Genomic DNA, 16155 nt, shown 5'->3' on the forward strand with positions numbered 1-16155 from the left:
GAGAGTAATATCCTGAGGCAGCATTTTAATCAGAAAGATCACAAGACTGCCCATCAGCTCTACTCTTCCATGTAAGTGTCCTCAAATGACAAAATAATCCCCTTTTTTGGGATAGTGCTCTTAATTTCTGCAGAACTTTTTTTCCCCCCAGAGTGAAGAACGGTCTGTGTAGTTGAGGTGAGGGCAGGACTTTTAAATTATTAATGCTTGAAGGGAAAAGCCCCAAGGCGGTGTTCTTCCATGGTGAGAGGGCTGTGTATTCCCACTGAACTCATGGATTTGCTTTTGTCTCTTATGCTTCCTGCCTTTGGCTGGGAGCCCTTTTCTCTGGGGGTATACACAGGCCCCTTCCCATGAGGGTTTCTCTCTAGAGACGCTGTAGGAAGCCATCCCTCTTGTAGTACTTTACCATGGCGTGTATGAGTTTCTGAGCGCCAATGAAAAGGAACCGGGGGGGAGATGTTCTAACTTATTTTTAAGTCTTGTCTCTGAGGTTCTCCTAAGTGGTGATGGATGTATTTGGAGCATAGGATTAAAGAGCTGGCTCTGCTGAAGGCTATTCTTTGGGCCTTTGCGGGATGCTATTATCTGTATTCAAACTTGGTGCTCAGACTTTTTCTTTCATTTGTCTTCCGGCCGGTCTTGCACCTTGCAAGCCTTCATGGGAGTGGGAATAGAAAGTGATTGCTATAGGTAGGAGCAAAGATCCATCTTGCTGAGTACCTTATCTCTTGACAGTGGCCAGTGGTGGCTGCTTAAGGAAGCAGATAAATTTAAACCAAGTGTGCAGTAGTAATGAAGTGGGATGCTTGCATTTTGTGTTTCATGTCCGTCTGGCTCTGCAATCTTGTTCCAGAACTGGGCAAATAGGGAAGAAAATGTATTTTTTCTGATTAAAGCAACTTCTTCCGCTTGGGATGTCAGCCTGTTGTGTCCAGATTAAGGTGCTAGGTGAAAGCTTGATGTCTTAAGTAATTTTCAAAGCTGCCTCTGCTATGCACTATATTCTGGTGGAAAACAGCTATATCTGGAAAAATCCCTGGTGGCGTGCAGATCCTGTGACCTCCCAGTGTATGGGCCTTCCAGCATGGTTGTGGGGAGGAGGACAGGCTTGATGCACTGGGTACGATGTTATCACTCAGCAGAGAGGGCTGCTGTGTACCTATCATAGTGCCATCCACAGGGAATCCTCCATTGCTTTGTTTATTGAGCTGCTGTTTTTAAAATTAAAAACAGCCAAGTGTTTCATAAAATATTAAGAGGCGCTGCTTTAGTGCCTCTCGACAGATTAAGTATGTCACTTTCTGTGTCCTTAGGGTGATGAAGCCCATCAGCTTGGTCGTTCTCCCACCTTAAGAATGCATTAAGGTGACATGCTTCATCTCACAAGGGATGCTGAAGCTATCACACTGCAGAACTGGGAACTGTAGGGGTCCTGCACTTTAGCTGTGGAGTCTCAAATGAAATTTTGCAGAAGTAATACAGTTTACTTTGTACAAGTGAATTCCTTTTTGTTAGGGAAGTGCTTTTTTGAGCAAAAATATTGAGGTAATACAGTGGTAGACACATGCACGGTGACTGCGCTGCAGGAAAGAAAGAAATTGCAGCGTGTTTTATATGAAAGACCGAGGACTGTTGTGTTTCAATGGGTAAAGGAGAGAGAGGCCTCTACATTCCTCAAACACTTTTTATGAATATGGATTTTGAAGTTGTTTTGCTTGCAGGTGAATTTCCTTTTTATTCAAGAGCCAGTTCTGGCATTTTAATCTGCTGCTGGTGTAGCAGAGTGCTGGGAAGCTGTGGGGTGTGATAGCCCCAGGACTGAGGGAGGGTCTCCAGCTTGCTGCAGAGAAGCCCTGAGGGCTGCACAGTGGTGGAACACAGCGTGGTGGAGCTGGGACCGAGCCGTGGGGGGCTTGCTTTCAGTGAGTTTTCCATCATCTCTCGCCTCTACCCAGCAGTTCAGCACTCTTTGGCATTTGTGTAGTGTTTGGGAATGCTGCACCATTACTGGATTAAATAGTCTAGAAGTTCTAATAAATTCAGGATACGAGACCAACTTGACTTCAGGATTTCCTGGGTTTGGGTTGCGTTGCCTCTTTAGACTCAGTCAGTCACGGCACACGTGGCGTGGTTCCCTGGCGCTCCCGCTGTGCGCAGCAGAATCCCACCCGTGTGCGCAACAGGGAGCACTCACTCGGGAGCCTGCTCTGAAGGGCAGAGGCTCCTCTGTCTGATCTGATAGCGCTGCTGCTGCTTCCCTTGCTCGTGGTGTGAGGGAATAATAAAGTACAGCCTTCAATCATACGGCCTGATCAGAGAGGGTTGTCTGTGGTGATTGATAAGTCCTCCTGGAACAATAGGCTGCTTGAGCTGTGCCCGGGGACTGCTGGGTTTGGTTGGGGTTTGCATTAATTTTTGGCCTAAATAAAAAGAACTCTGAGATCAAGGTTGCAGGTTTGTTTGCAGCTTGCCTTCAAACCTAAAAATCTGGCCTGATCTAAAAGGGTACTTTAGGGTATATGTCTCTGCTCTCCCCAGAACTATCTGTAGAGGACTTTTCCCCCTCTCCTTTGGGATATACTGAGTAGTTTGGGTGTCCCCAAATTATTTTGATTCCTTAAGTTTGCTCTCTTCAAAATAGGCATAAACAAAGACATTTTTTCGAATTTCACCCTTGTATCCACCTTGCCTGATGAGTGACATGCTGAGAGCACGGACATTCGTTCTTTACTCTGGGATGTCCCCCAGCCACAGCTTTTTCCTGAAAGCCTCCTGTATGACCTTGTCAAGGTGCTTTGCTTCTTTTCTTAATTTATCATATTTGCCATTCTTAGTGGAGAAGCTAAAAAACTTAATATTAAGCAAGTGCCTGTATCCTGTGAAAGATAGCTTTTTCTGATGGTATTGAGAAGCCTTGGAAGATGAATGTGTGTATAAATTCTGTTTAGCTCTGTAATAACTGAGTTGTGCAGCGGTTTGTCTGCAATGTGGGTGAATCTTAGCCATGGGCAGTCTAACACAAAGGATGCCACCTGTCTGCAATGGGCCAGAGATGTGTTTGGCTGTATTTGCATTTCTGCAAAGGAGAGGTGTTTTCCTGCTTCTCTGTTGAGTAACATCCTTAGTGTGTGGGGTCAGTTTAAAGCAGAAATGATTTGTCATCTTTAAATACTTGCTGAACAAATACATTTTTCCTTCTGTTTTGCAAAACAAAATGGTATGTGGGTAAAAAAGTGGCTTTTCCCCAGCACATGTGCAGCCACTTCGTGGATCGAAGAACAGTCTTTGGAGCACAGAAGAGCTATTGCTGCTGTAAAGAAGTGCCAGCATGGTGCCCTATTTCCATCATTCTTAACTTCGGTCGTGGTGGCAGCGGGCTGGAGCTGTGCTGCAGTGGCTCTGCTTTTTTGTACTGTTTTGTGGGCATTCTTCCTTTGTCACGGAATCAGGACATCTGGAGGGAAGGGATTCTGGGATGACTAGGACCTCTTTGTCACACTCAAGAGAATTTCTTACTTGGAGAACGGATAATAGAATGCCTTTATAGCAGAAAGCAAGAATTGCCCAGAACATCCTGGTCCCCTGCTAGAGGTGAGGACACACAGAGTTAACGCTTAGAAGTAGAAGAAAAGCTTTCTTCATCTCAATGCAGTGTTAGGCTTTCTAAAATTTGTCTGTGATCTCTTACTGTTCTATTGAGGTTTTATGTTTCTCTGCATTCTCTGTCAGTAAATGACCATTTCATTTTGGCAGTGCCCTACAGTTTAAATTATAGTTGGGACCAGTTTATTGTGGATCTGTTTAGCATCAGTTTTATTGCTTGCCTGCATTCCTGCTCCGCTGTGGGATTGTCATTGCAGTGCCTTTTGGGTATCCTCTTTTGCTGTCACTGGCCTGACTCCTAGGGCTTGAAAAGTTGTTTGAGGATTCCTCTGGGAGCCTAAGGGCCTTATTGGAAAGAAGTCAAATTCTCATAAGTTCCTGAGAAAGCTGTCATAAGCCTTGTGGCTGCTGGGTTATTGCCAGGGCCTTAATTCATGTGACACACAATGAGCCATTGCTAGACAATATTGGTTTCAGGTTCTTTTGTACTTTATTATGAAAGGAGAACCAGTTCTGGGCCATTGTTTCAGCCAGTGTATGAACACACAAGATTTTCTGTAAGGAAGTATTTACAGTGTATTAAGCATTGTTTTCTGACTTTTTTCTTTCCCTTACTAGAGTTCTTTCTCTGTGCACTCAATTCACCTCTGCAGGTTTCAATCCTAGCAAGGGCTCATCCAGTGTCAGACTGCTTTTGCACACTGTGGCTTTTGGCAGTGGAAGTCCCAGTGACCATGCATGGGAGTCATTTTGAAGGGAAGTGCTGTGGTGGGTGAGCCAGCTGTTCTTTATGGCTGTCCAAGTTGTTACAGTGAGGAAAATGGTTCTGATAACCCCTCCTGATAGTATTTCCTTGTAGGTATGTAGCTGGTTCTTTCAGCAGGCTTTTGATTAAGAGTTGCAGAGTTGCTCTAGCCCTTCACGTTTGCTCCACATTCTGAAGGCATTTGGTAGTTAGTTGTCCCCTTATCTGCCTCTGCAGTGCAAGGGGTGAAAGAGCTACCTTCTTTGTCTCACGGAGTCTCCTTTTGCTGCTGACTCATGGCCGTGTCCTGCTCATGGTGGACTGTATTTGGTACAACCAAATTTTGAATAGCTAGTGATGAAGTTTTAATTTTCCATGGGAAAAGGGTACTCAACCCAAAGAGCTTGCATTCTGTCCTGGGGCAGTTTTCTGGTTTTAGTTTAGACCCACTGCCCTACACTCTACCCATGGGGTGAGAAATGAGTGGATTAAAAAGTTATCCAGAAGAACACTGAAATGTCATGAATGTACATTCAACCCTAATTTCAAATACTTATATTAAAATGAAATGTGTCAGTGTGTTGAAATTGTTTGATACATCTCTCTGTTTGGGACTGAGCTGGGACAGAATCCAAACCAAGCCATGAAGGATCCCTGGAGGGAAAAGTGCAATGCAAATTGGAGGTAGAAAAGTCAGTCTGAGCTTTGGTTTGGCTTTGTCTTTGTAGTCTCTGAATGTGTGCCAGCTACGGATGAACAGCAGTAGGACAAATATTTAGGTGCTGCTGTACAGCCTATGGAAGTTTTATTCACTGGCATGCATTACCAGATCTGAAAAATTGCGTTTCCGTCACAACCCACGCCACTTAATTTCAGCACAGTGTTCTGCCAGCCCTGAAACGTGTCTGTATTTGCTTCTAGAGAGCTTGCTCAGATGCAGGGCTTGGTTCCATCTATTTCTTTGTTTTCTTGGCTTGCATTCTGCAGATAAGATAATAGTAAAAATAAAAAGCTCCAGAAAAATCCTCTCCAAAGTGCTGCTATTGCAGCTGATACATTGATGGTTTTAGCAATCATCTAAGTTGTTTGCTTGGAGGTTTTGGGATTTTTTTTTGCCGGGGGGGATGTATTTGCTTTTTTTTTTTTAAATTTTTATTTGGAGCTTCTTATTTTGATTTGCCATATGTGAGCATTTACATAAGCATTTGGTTAGCTGCATGGATGTTGTGGCAAACAGGACCTGTTTGTGAGCCACAGTTTGGAAGAGCTGGTGTGTAAGAGGCTCACTGAAAGCTGGAAGTATTGTGGAGAAAGAAGGTTTTCTGTAATCCAATATGCCAAGCTGACTGAGTGTTAAGTCTTAAGAGTCAGAGTGGACACAACAAATTTGAGGGGCTGGGAAGTGAAGAAGTCAGTGAGGTTGCAAAAAACCTGGCGGGTGTTTTGTACCTGTGAGTGCAAGTGCGTGCCTGTGTGCTGATGATGAGAGCAGAGTGTGACTGTTGGTATTTCTGGATTGACTGTGGAACAGTTTGAATTGCCACAGATGCACAGAAAGTTGTTGCTCACTAGTCTTGCCTTGATTTGTCAGAAAGGGTTGATGGATTGGCATGAATCTGTTAGGTTCTACCCCGCACACAGCCTGCAGCTGGTCCGAGTAGCGTGGACTGGACGGGGTGTATAACAAGGAGGAAACGATGTCAACAGGGTGGGAAAATCCTCCTGTGACTTTATAGGGCAGACTGCTGTGGAAATGTAAGAGGATGGGTAGATGATAGCCATAACGGGAGTCAAACAGGCTTTCACATGGCTGATGAGTATGGAAGGTTGAAAATTCTGACTGTAGATGCCTCAGTTCATCTTCTGAAGGCAAAGGTCTCTGAATGGTTTCGTTCTAAGACGGTGTGTGCAATGACCATATGAGGTGTATGAGTGTGTTATGACTGTATGAGGTACATGTGCAAAATTGCCTTTCACAGTGTCCTTCTGCTGCAAGGTGGATCAGACTCATGCCAATGAAAAAAAATTGCCCCATCATAACTTGTGAGGAAAGCAGTGTTCTGTCATCCTGTGTATAAGGCCACCAGCCAGCAGTGTTGGAAACAAAGCCAGCCTTTCCCAAGGTTTTGGATGCTGCTTCTAGGCAGGTCAGAGAGCCAGCTGGGCATGGAGGTAGCAAAGCTGTCACTTCTGCACTCTTCTTACTCATGGCTGCTGAAAGGAGCTCTCCTCTGAACAGTGGGCAGTGTGTGTTTTTCCTGACCCCTTCCTCTCCCTCCATCCCCTGATTACGCGAGACAGCCCTGTTGCTCCTGCCAGAGAAGGCGCTGCTTACTTTTGCAGCTCATGGAAGAGAAGAGGCATTGCACATACGGTATTTTGTGCCAGACGGTTTTTACACTCCTCGCATTAAATTTAACTTCTGTTTTGTCTTTAAAAACTTTGCAGAGAAAACAATGCTTTAATGACAGGATGAGGAAGGGGAGAAGGAGCCTTCTCTCTTAATTTTTTGTTGCTTATGTGTGCCACTGATGAAGTCAAGCAGGTGAGTGTTAGTGTCCCTCTGCACAGTGATGTGGAACAAGTGCCTCCAATCTGAGTTTTCTGGGGGTGGTCATGGGTAGGGCTGAAGAGAGGCGAATACTGAAAGCTGGAGCTGGGAGCAGTTGAGAGAAGGGGGCTACAGCTGGCCTAGTTCTGTCCCCTGCCTGTTTGTTCTTATTTTATTTTTGCCAATTTGAGAGCAGAGCACAGGAGCAGATACCGAGTGTGATTTAAGGGGGCTAGCTGCCCTCTGCTTGCAAGAGGACCTCAAGCCTTCCGGGCTTGTTTGTGCTCTCATTTCATGCTAGTCACGCTGTTCTCAGTGATCAGCCTTGCCTGCCCCCGTTTTCTCAGGTTTATACAGCTGCTCTGTCTGAGTTTTCCTGCATTGCTGGAGATGTTCCCCTCACATTTTCTCTGTGTGTTTAGGGCCAGGAGTGTTGGAACATAAAATCTCCCTGTGCTGTTTTCTTTGTCATTGGTATGCCACAATCAGCTTGTGCTCTGAGAACACCTATGGTTATCAGTAATGTTCATGAGCAGGTCAAGCCTCAGCTAAAAGAGAGCTTATTTTATGAGATGCGAGGAGCGAGGCAGGAGGTGAGGTGCCAGCAATTCAGCGTAAGGAGCTGTGGCTCGAGTCCAGGTTGTGCTGCCATATTGCATCTGCTTGGCTGGTCTGTGTCCTGTTTGATGCCTTTGTTGTTTCCCCTGAGCATCTGAGCTGATTGAACACGAGTGAGTCACCGTAGTGTTTCTGGGTTAGTAGTGCTGCTGCATTTCTGAGCTTTCTGCCAGGGAATGGAACTGTTCTGAAGTCTCTTTGGTAGAATGATCACAGTAAGGTCACCCACTCATGCCCTTGACCTGTTACTTTTCCCTTGGTATGATATTGTTGCTATTTCCAAAAAGCACTGTTTTCTTACAAAAAATTGCAATTCAGTTCTTTTTTTTTAAAAAAAAGTTGTCTTTGCTGGAAATTGTCATTTGGATGAAGGTTGCATTTATCCGTGTGCATGCGGTATGAGTTGTTACAAAGTTTATCCTGCTCTTTTCCAGAAGGAGCCACATAGCAGCTTAAAACGTGGATTTCTGTGTGTCTCTGAGGAGTACATTTACTTTTATCCAAATTGAGCATTGCTACTCAGATTTAACAACAGTGCAGGCAAAGTAAGGGAGCATAATATTAATCCTGTCTAGTTGACCCTGTGTTGTTCAGCTGTTCCTAACACATGCCATTTAGTTGATGAGTCTAAAATAAAAGGTGCAGGGATGCTAATGTCTAGATGATTTCTATCTTGGTGGTAAGAGATGTCCATGCTTCTCCATTTCCATTAGAAAAAGCTGACTGTGGTGATCTGCTTAACTTGGGTATTTCACGAGTGCCTAAGCTGGGCTAGATGGAATCAAACCTAGCCTTGCAGAGCAGTACATGGGAGGCCCATAGTGCACATCACCTTCCGCAGCTCTGGTGCTACTTGGGTTAAAAAACCCTCTGCTTTTACTTTTGTAGAGCTACTAAAAGCTGGTTTCAGGTTGGATCTATTTCTCTCTTTTTTTTTTTTTTTCCTTTTTCTTTTTTTTTTTCCCTAGTCCAGAGCCTGGTCCTATGCTGCTAGTGATATGAAGGGGGATGGCTTTTGTTTTGCATGTATATGTTGGGCCATTAAATCTCCTTCAAGTCAAGAAGCACAGCTGCTTCTGGCAATGTTAGCAGCTCAATAAGCAGCATTTAGCTGACATTTGTCCCTCAGTGTGGCATAGCACTTGCCTCTATCTCAGATCGCAGGTAATGATTACCCAAACTCAGCCAGAGACCTCAAATAAGGCAGTGTCTTGACCACAGAAACTTCCTTAGGAAAGGCCTGAGGATGTTGATAACATCAGCAGCTGAAAGAAAATGCGTAGTGTGAAACCTTGCCAGTTCCTCTCCCTGCACTTTCTCGCTTTTTGCCACTTGTTCAGAAATTGGTCTCTCTCCTAGACGGCCTTGTCTGCTCCCACACCCAGTCTGAGAACTGGAGATGAGCAGAGAAACATTGTGTCAGCCCAAGGTTGTAAATAAATGAACTGAGGGGATGCTTTCCTTAACCTTTCCGCTCATTACGTGTGCTTGTGGTGTACCAGTCAACCACTGGGTGTCTCTGGGCCATGCACAGCTCTAGGCATCATCTAGTCCCTGGAAAACTGGCCCTGGTTCCACTTGTTTTGGTTTGTGGCTGCAGGTTTTTGTTTGGTTTGAAGGGCATCGTGTTTCTTTCTAGGCTGTCCTCTCAGAATGTGTTTTCCCCACTCATGACTATGGAGTGGGGTGCATGCTATAAGGTTGAGGCAGCACCCTGGGTTGCCAGTTGTTCCTGTTCAGAGGCCAGCAAATTTTCCAGCCTGGTTTTGCTCTATTGCTGTTTCTGAGCACTATACCTCTTACTGCACTGGGCTGTGTGGAGCTCTAGAAGAGGAGAATGTTAGCACAGCAGCTTTGCTGCCTTTTGCTTTTCCACTTAGTTGTGACAAGTTTGCTCTTGCATGCACACCCCAGTAGATAAATAATCTGTCTCTCAATAGGGCTCTGCTAGCCACAGTATTTTCTTCAGTTCCAGGGAATGAGTTAGTTTTTCATTATGATGCTGAAAAGGAAAAGGCAGCTTATTCTCTACCTTTTAAATGCAGTGATAAAAGGTAAAGCTTTCATTAAATACGCCTGGCTGAATTTATATACATAAGTATTTGGACTGTAGCTAATATCTTTTGAAAGACAAGGGAAGAACACAGCTTTGTAATAGCCAGCGTTTTGTGTTTGGATGGTTAATCAGCAGTACAGAAAAATAATTGAATTAATTCATAGACTTAGTCCAGCCAAAAAAAAAAAATTAATAATGTTGTTGTAGGGCAGTTCTCTTCTTTTTTCCATCTTACAGCCATCTAGGGTTGGCATCTCTGTGGTTTGCAGGTGATGGTATCCATGTTGGAGTTTTCTTTGCTAGTGAAATAGCTGACCTGTACCCGAAGCTCTTTCCAACTTACTTGGCTTTGAGTTGGTACTGGGTTATGCTGAACGGTGCTTTGTCATTAAATAGATAAATTCACCAGCAGTGGGATGCATTGTTTGGTTCCAGCACTTGCTTATGTGCTCTTTGAATAAATGGTGAGATAGGATTTTGCTGGTCTCGAGCTGGGATTTGAGCCTACCTGAAGTGGATATTGGTAAGTTTTGGGATTTGTCAGGATTATTACTCTGTGCTTTGCTGCGTGATGACTGTCAGAGCAAGCACTGGACCTGGGATTAACTAATTTTAGAGATTTTGAGCAGTGATTGAAGTAAGATGAGCAAAGGTGGGTATGTTGTGTTCAAGACTGAATATTAGTCTTGAACTGTTTTTTTAGTTCATTTTTTTTTCTAAATTGGTTTGATGACAGCAGTCAAGTACTGCAGTGGATAGAAAAAACACGCTGCACATAAGCTGCTGGTAATAACTTGCTATAGCATTCAGAGCAGCATGCTTTACAATTGTATGGGAGCTGAAAGTTCTCAGTGTACAGACATAAAATAATTCTGGTCAGCTGCTTGTGTACAGAGCTTAGCCTTGCAACAATATAAACTAGAGCTCTGTCCATAAATTGAGCACTTAGTTGCCAAAGATTCATTACCAGCTTGGTTACAAGCTGCTCTGCAGAGACATCCATAGTGTTTGGCTTGGATAAACGCCCCAGTTCTGGATATGTGAGGGGGGTGGTTCTGTGCTTGCCCAGATCATTTGGATGTAGGAAAGCAGTTCACAGTGGCAGAAGACCAGGAGCTGGGAATCAGGACAGTGCTGTAGTTTCCATATTTTGGAGTCAAAAGAGGATGTCTGACCAAATAGGTTGGGGTACCCAGGACTTTTGGAACAGTCAGGGTTGGAAACCAGATATCCAGTAATTGTATTGCAATTGAAAAAAAAAATGTTTATAAATCCACCCCTTGTCTTGCCTTGGAAACTGTCAATGCTCAACCACATGCAAGGCACAAGTACGAGTTACAAGACCTGACACTGGTTTCTGTTTATTTCTCCATTTTCAACTTCTATAACTACATAGTTATAACTGTATGAAGTTATTTTGCTTCCATGGAGGCAGAAGCTTGTGTTTTATTGGCACCAATCCATGTGGCTGTGTGCAGCTGTATTTGGGAGTGAAGAGTCATGCTGCTGTATTTTCCTGTCACCAGTGTGTCTCAAAGAAAGGACCAATTTGCTTTGGGAAGGTCCTATATAAACCTTCTTGGTTTAAGTAGTTAAAAATTCCGTATAATGAGAGTGAATGTTTATCACAAACCCAAAACATTCCTTGTATCACTAGCCAAACACATGGTAACGGAGAAGGACCTGAATGAAACAGATCCACATGGATGTAACATGGATAAATTGCTGTTGCTGAGGCAGTGAAGAAAGGGGAACTGAGCAGAAATTTTCGAAGAACAGAAAGTAAATATCCTGTATCGCTTCTGCTCCTGTAATCTGGATCTCTATTCAGCAAAGTACTGGCAAATCCCTGTTCAGCTAGGCGTTCAGAGGTACATTTCCAAAGGTTTTCAAGTCTGTGAAGGCTCTGAGAGCAGCACTTCAAAGGGCTTTCGAAGTGTATTTGTTCTAGATACCTTGCACCTTAAAAGGCCCATGGAGAATTTCCTCCTTAGTCCTTGTTAGTCCCTTTTCTTGGCTCTGAGATCTGTCTTGCATGGCTCTGCCTTAGCCAAGGCAAAGCAGCATGAGCCAAAGAATTTCTCTGAACTGAGGCCTTTATGATATCACAGATCAAAAATAAAAAAGGAATGATGGGAAGCAGTGACCAGTACAGGGTTCTTAGTAGAGCCAAGCACACAGGTAAGTCGGGATGCCAAGCCCAGTGCTCCTGGGGGCAAGACTGCCCACATGGGCAGCACCTCAGGAGCTTGCACTGGGCTGGCGGTGCTGCTTTGCTTTGTGCAGACATTCTGTGTGAAATAACACTGCAGAGATTTGAAGGTGTCACAGCGATTAACTAAGTGGGAACTTGAATGACAAAACGATCCTGTTACGCTGCTTAGGCTTGGCAGAAGGAGAAGTGTCGGGATGCTGCTGCTGCTGCAGCGTGTTGGAGCTGTGGGAGTTTGTGACAGAGCGAAGCAGGTGTGAACACTCCAGATCATGACTAAGTGACGTCTCGGCTGATGAAAGAGTGCTGTTTTGTTCTTTTCCCTTCAATGTTTTCTTCCAAATATAATTTGCCTCCATTATGTGTTTTTCTCTCTTATTTGCCGTTACTGATGGCTTGCAGTTTTGTCAGCCTATTCCTATTGCAGGCATGGAAAGGAGGGAAATAGTGTTTGCTCTGTTGATTATCAGAGACCCTGTAAGCATTGAGGCACTGCACAAGGGAAGAAAGCTCTTGGTCTGGGGAGCGTGTCCTCTGAGTGGGGGAAGATTGGCAGGGACCATCTCTAGCATACCTGGAGCTGGGAGTTGAATCCAGATCTCCTGTGTGCTTAATCCAACTTCCCGGGTTCTAAGAAGCACTTAGACTTGTGTGGCACTCTTTGTTGGCCTGCTGTTTTTTTTATTTTTTATGTGTTATATATTTTAGTTGCTGCTTGCTGGAAATAACTATTACATTGTGGCAATTTCAGTTGGGGAATTTTACAACTTGGGTGTGCAAGTAAACGGAAAGAAAATCTTCAAGACCTGAGATTCCTAGTAGAAGCTTGGGATTCTCTTCCTGATGCTTGTGGATTGACACAACGTCTGGAGGAGATAGGCTTACAAATGTCTTACTTAGGTTTCCAAAATTGCCCCAGGATGCAGATTTGACTGTTTTTTAAAATTTGTTTCAGTATTGAACTCCCATACAGAGCAGCCATTAATGCAGCTGACTTCTATTTTCCTTATGCCAGGAAAAAGCAGAAAAGATTAGGATGAGGAAGACCAAGGACTTTTCTTGCCCTTTTGGCCTGCAACCATTTCTTTTGTAAAATACCAACTCATTTCTTAATCTGTGTAGGTTTACCGACAGTTTCTCAAGGCACCGGGTCAGGGTATTTGGAACAGCTGGCAGAAGTCATTAAGAATAGAAGCTCCTTCATTACACCTGCAATTGGGATTTCCCACTGCCTCTCAAAGGTATGTTTGTATTTAGAATAGACTTCTGGGTAAACAGAACTATACTTATTAGGTGATGCTTTTTAGTCATTCTCATTTTCCTCATCTTAAAATTTGTGCATAAACCCAACCACTTACATTTTTTGAATGTACTGAGTTTGTGTGGCAAGGTTGGCTACTGGTGGGGAGGCTACAGGGGTGACTTCTGTGAGATGCTGCCAGAAGGTTCCCCCATGTCCGACAGGGCCGGTGCCAGCTGGCTCCAAGATGGACCAGCCAGAACCAGCTGTCCCAAACGGGCCAAGGGGATATTCCAGACCGTGTTTTATCTACTCAGCAATAAAAGTTAAGAGAAAGGAGAAGCAGAGTGGCATTTGTTACTGTAACAATTGTCTTCTGGAGAAACCTCTGCACATACTGAAGCCCTGCTTCCTGGGAAGAGGCTGAATATTTCCTGCTGATGTGAACGAGGGAATAAGCCTTTTATTTTCCTTTGCTTCCATGCACAGCCTTTACTTTTGCTTTATTAAGCTGCCTTTATTACCCATAATTTTTAAAAGTTTTATTTTCTTCTCTCTGAGTCCTGTTGAGGTGGGAAGTGATAGGGCAACTTGGTGGGCACCTGGCATCAACCCACCACACTGAGATTTTAGGCATTAAAAGACAGATGTTCTTATTCAAGTGAGCAATTTAAGAAGCACTCTGTATGCTAGATCTATCTATTGTATAAAGTCTGTCCTGTAAACAGTGAGGGGTCTTGAAAATGTGGCCTTTAAACATGGAAATAAGAACCTGATTTTCAGTTAGTAGCACCCAATGCTATATGTGTGAGCACAAACCTCCTTCCCACATGTATATATACTATATACTACTAACCTTAAGCTTTGGGTAGGAAAGTGTATATTAATGTTCTTTTTTTTTGTCCAGTCAGAGTGCATACAGAATGCACTAGCATTTGCCTTAAAGCCTTTTTTGGCTGAATTTCCTGTAAAGAACTCAAGAAATGTATCTGGGTGGAGGATAGGACATTTTATATTACCATAAAATAAATTAGTAAATTAGCCAAAATGTTGCCTAGTTCTGCAAATAAAACAGTGGACTGGTGGCCAAAGATTTAACTTTATTCAGCCTGTATTCCACTTAGTGTGCCTGCTTATTTCCGACTTGATCGTGTCCCCTTAATGTGTTGCAAAACCAAGTATTTCTATATCATAAAAATAATTCAGATGCCACTTGTGTGAAACAGTTAAAATATGCTACTTGGTATCACTTCTTTGAGTCACTTTTAAACAAGCATTTTGGAAGTGATACCACAGCTTTTGTGTGTTGAGGGTTTGAGCAGATACCTACATTGTGGAAATAAGGACTAGATTTCTTTGGGTTCAGGCTGGTTCGCATTTCTTTCTGCGGAGCATCTTGCACCTTCTAAGTATGCAGTACTGGCCCTTTGTAACAAAGGCAGTGTGAATTTGACTATGGGCTGCTGCGTGTGCGCTGATGTTGGACAGTGAAGTTGCATTACAAGTATCTCTTTTGAAGCTAATTCTTCTGGTTATCACCCCTTACTGCACTTGAATAATGGAGTAGCTTCAGAGTGTGTATTTGATTCATTTTTGTATAAAACTAAACTGGAAGCCCTGTTCCAGGGGCACATATGGCACTAGTCTAGTCCAAGTGCCGCATCCCAAACTGCGAATGATGTGGATCATGGGGTCCTTGGGAGCAGCTTCTTTGCTTTGTTCCTAGACAGTTTACTTCTGTTTCTGCTTGGTGGGGAATAACTTGTGTAAGGTTGGTGGTGCTCATGTGGGCTGGGAGGACAATGCAAGCGCTGTGAACAAGCAGTGTATGGAGCAAAGGTGTGTTCTGCTTCCATACACACCTTAAAACAAGGAAGGTTGAGGATGTAAAAGTTGGGTATAGCCTTGGTCGCAGTGGCCCTGAGATGGAGCTCAGGATCCCAAGTGGAGGAAGTAAAAAAAAAGTAGAATCACATTCTGGGACTTGAAATGAAGCGCCACTAGACATTTCTGGAGCTAAACAGGGTTTTGATTGTGTACACAACCAAAGAAGATTGCATTGAAAACCAAATTTGCAAAACCTTTTAATGTGTTAATATTTGTGTCTAGTTCATTGTTTTATTGGGAGCGCTGTTCTTTTACTGCTTTCTGTCAGAAAAACCTGTTAGGGCTTGGGACAAAAGATGTACTTTGTTGGGGTCAGATGCGTGTGAAATAGGGTGCTGGCTCTGGCTGTTGCTAGGCTACACTTGTGTGCTCACATAGGAAAAGAAATTCTTATATGTTGGGAGTGTCAAAATATTTCACTTGAGGCATGATGTCAGTCAATGCTGTTGTGTAATGAATAGATGTGGTTAATTTTTTATGTGATTGGCAGTAGTTGAACTTGCTTCCAAGTTAGTCTAATGCCTGCTAATTGAAGGTAATGGAAAATATTTCTAGAAAAGGTATTTTTAAGTAATTAACTAATTTCTGAATCTGTGCTTTAAAGGGAGACTCTGATTCTCACAAACCAAGAGAGTTTGTTGATATTCAAGAATTGTTTCCTTGAGGAATGCATTCTGATAAGCAAAAAATCAGGCAAAGGGTGCAAGAAACCTGTGTGCATGAAAAAAAAAGAATAGTCATTACTCAAGTGCAAGCAGGAAATACACAGGAGTTGGAAGCAGGGTTAGACCACTTGGAGTTAATATAGAGAGGTTTTCAGAATAAGTAGAAATGAGACAAGGAGGGCCAAGGTCCATCTGGAATTAAGTCTGGCCAAGGATGTCGCGGGCAACAAGAAGGGCTTTTTCAAATACATCAGTAATGAGAAAAACTAAGGATAATGTGGGCCTGTTACTAAATGGAGGAGGGACTCTGGTTACAGAGGACACAGAGAAGGAAGAGATACTGATCACCTTCTTTGCATCAGTCTTCACTGACAAGATAAGCCCTCAGGAATCTCTGACCCAGAGACCGGAGTTAAGGGAACGCTGGGAGGAAGACTCCTTTGGTGGAGGAGGATTGGGTTAGAGAACAGCTAGGCAAACTTGACATTCACAAGTCCATGGGCTGTGGTGGGATGCATCCACGAGTGCTGAGTGAGCTGGAGGGCACCAAGACCAGGCTGCTCATGATCATCCTT

The 16155-nt window shown here is 43.6% G+C and overlaps 1 protein-coding gene across 3 annotated transcripts in view; it reads left to right on the plus strand.

Moving 5' to 3' along the window:
• Positions 1-16155, plus strand: part of TSPAN4 (tetraspanin 4) — a 416847-nt gene that overhangs the window by 5788 nt on the left and 394904 nt on the right. Inside the window, exon 2 of one of the 3 annotated variants that reach the window (XM_058420908.1) lies at positions 12911-13029. The exons of 1 other annotated variant lie outside the window; for it this stretch is intronic. In XM_058420908.1, the coding sequence (XP_058276891.1) occupies positions 12911-13029 (119 nt within the window). Of the gene's footprint in view, positions 1-12910; positions 13030-16155 lie in introns of those variants that run through there. One more of the 3 variants, XM_040066856.2, reaches the window with a different exon arrangement.

The sequence above is a fragment of the Hirundo rustica genome, chromosome 6 (assembly GCF_015227805.2).
Source record: "Hirundo rustica isolate bHirRus1 chromosome 6, bHirRus1.pri.v3, whole genome shotgun sequence".
NCBI classification, from domain to species: Eukaryota; Metazoa; Chordata; class Aves; order Passeriformes; family Hirundinidae; genus Hirundo; species Hirundo rustica.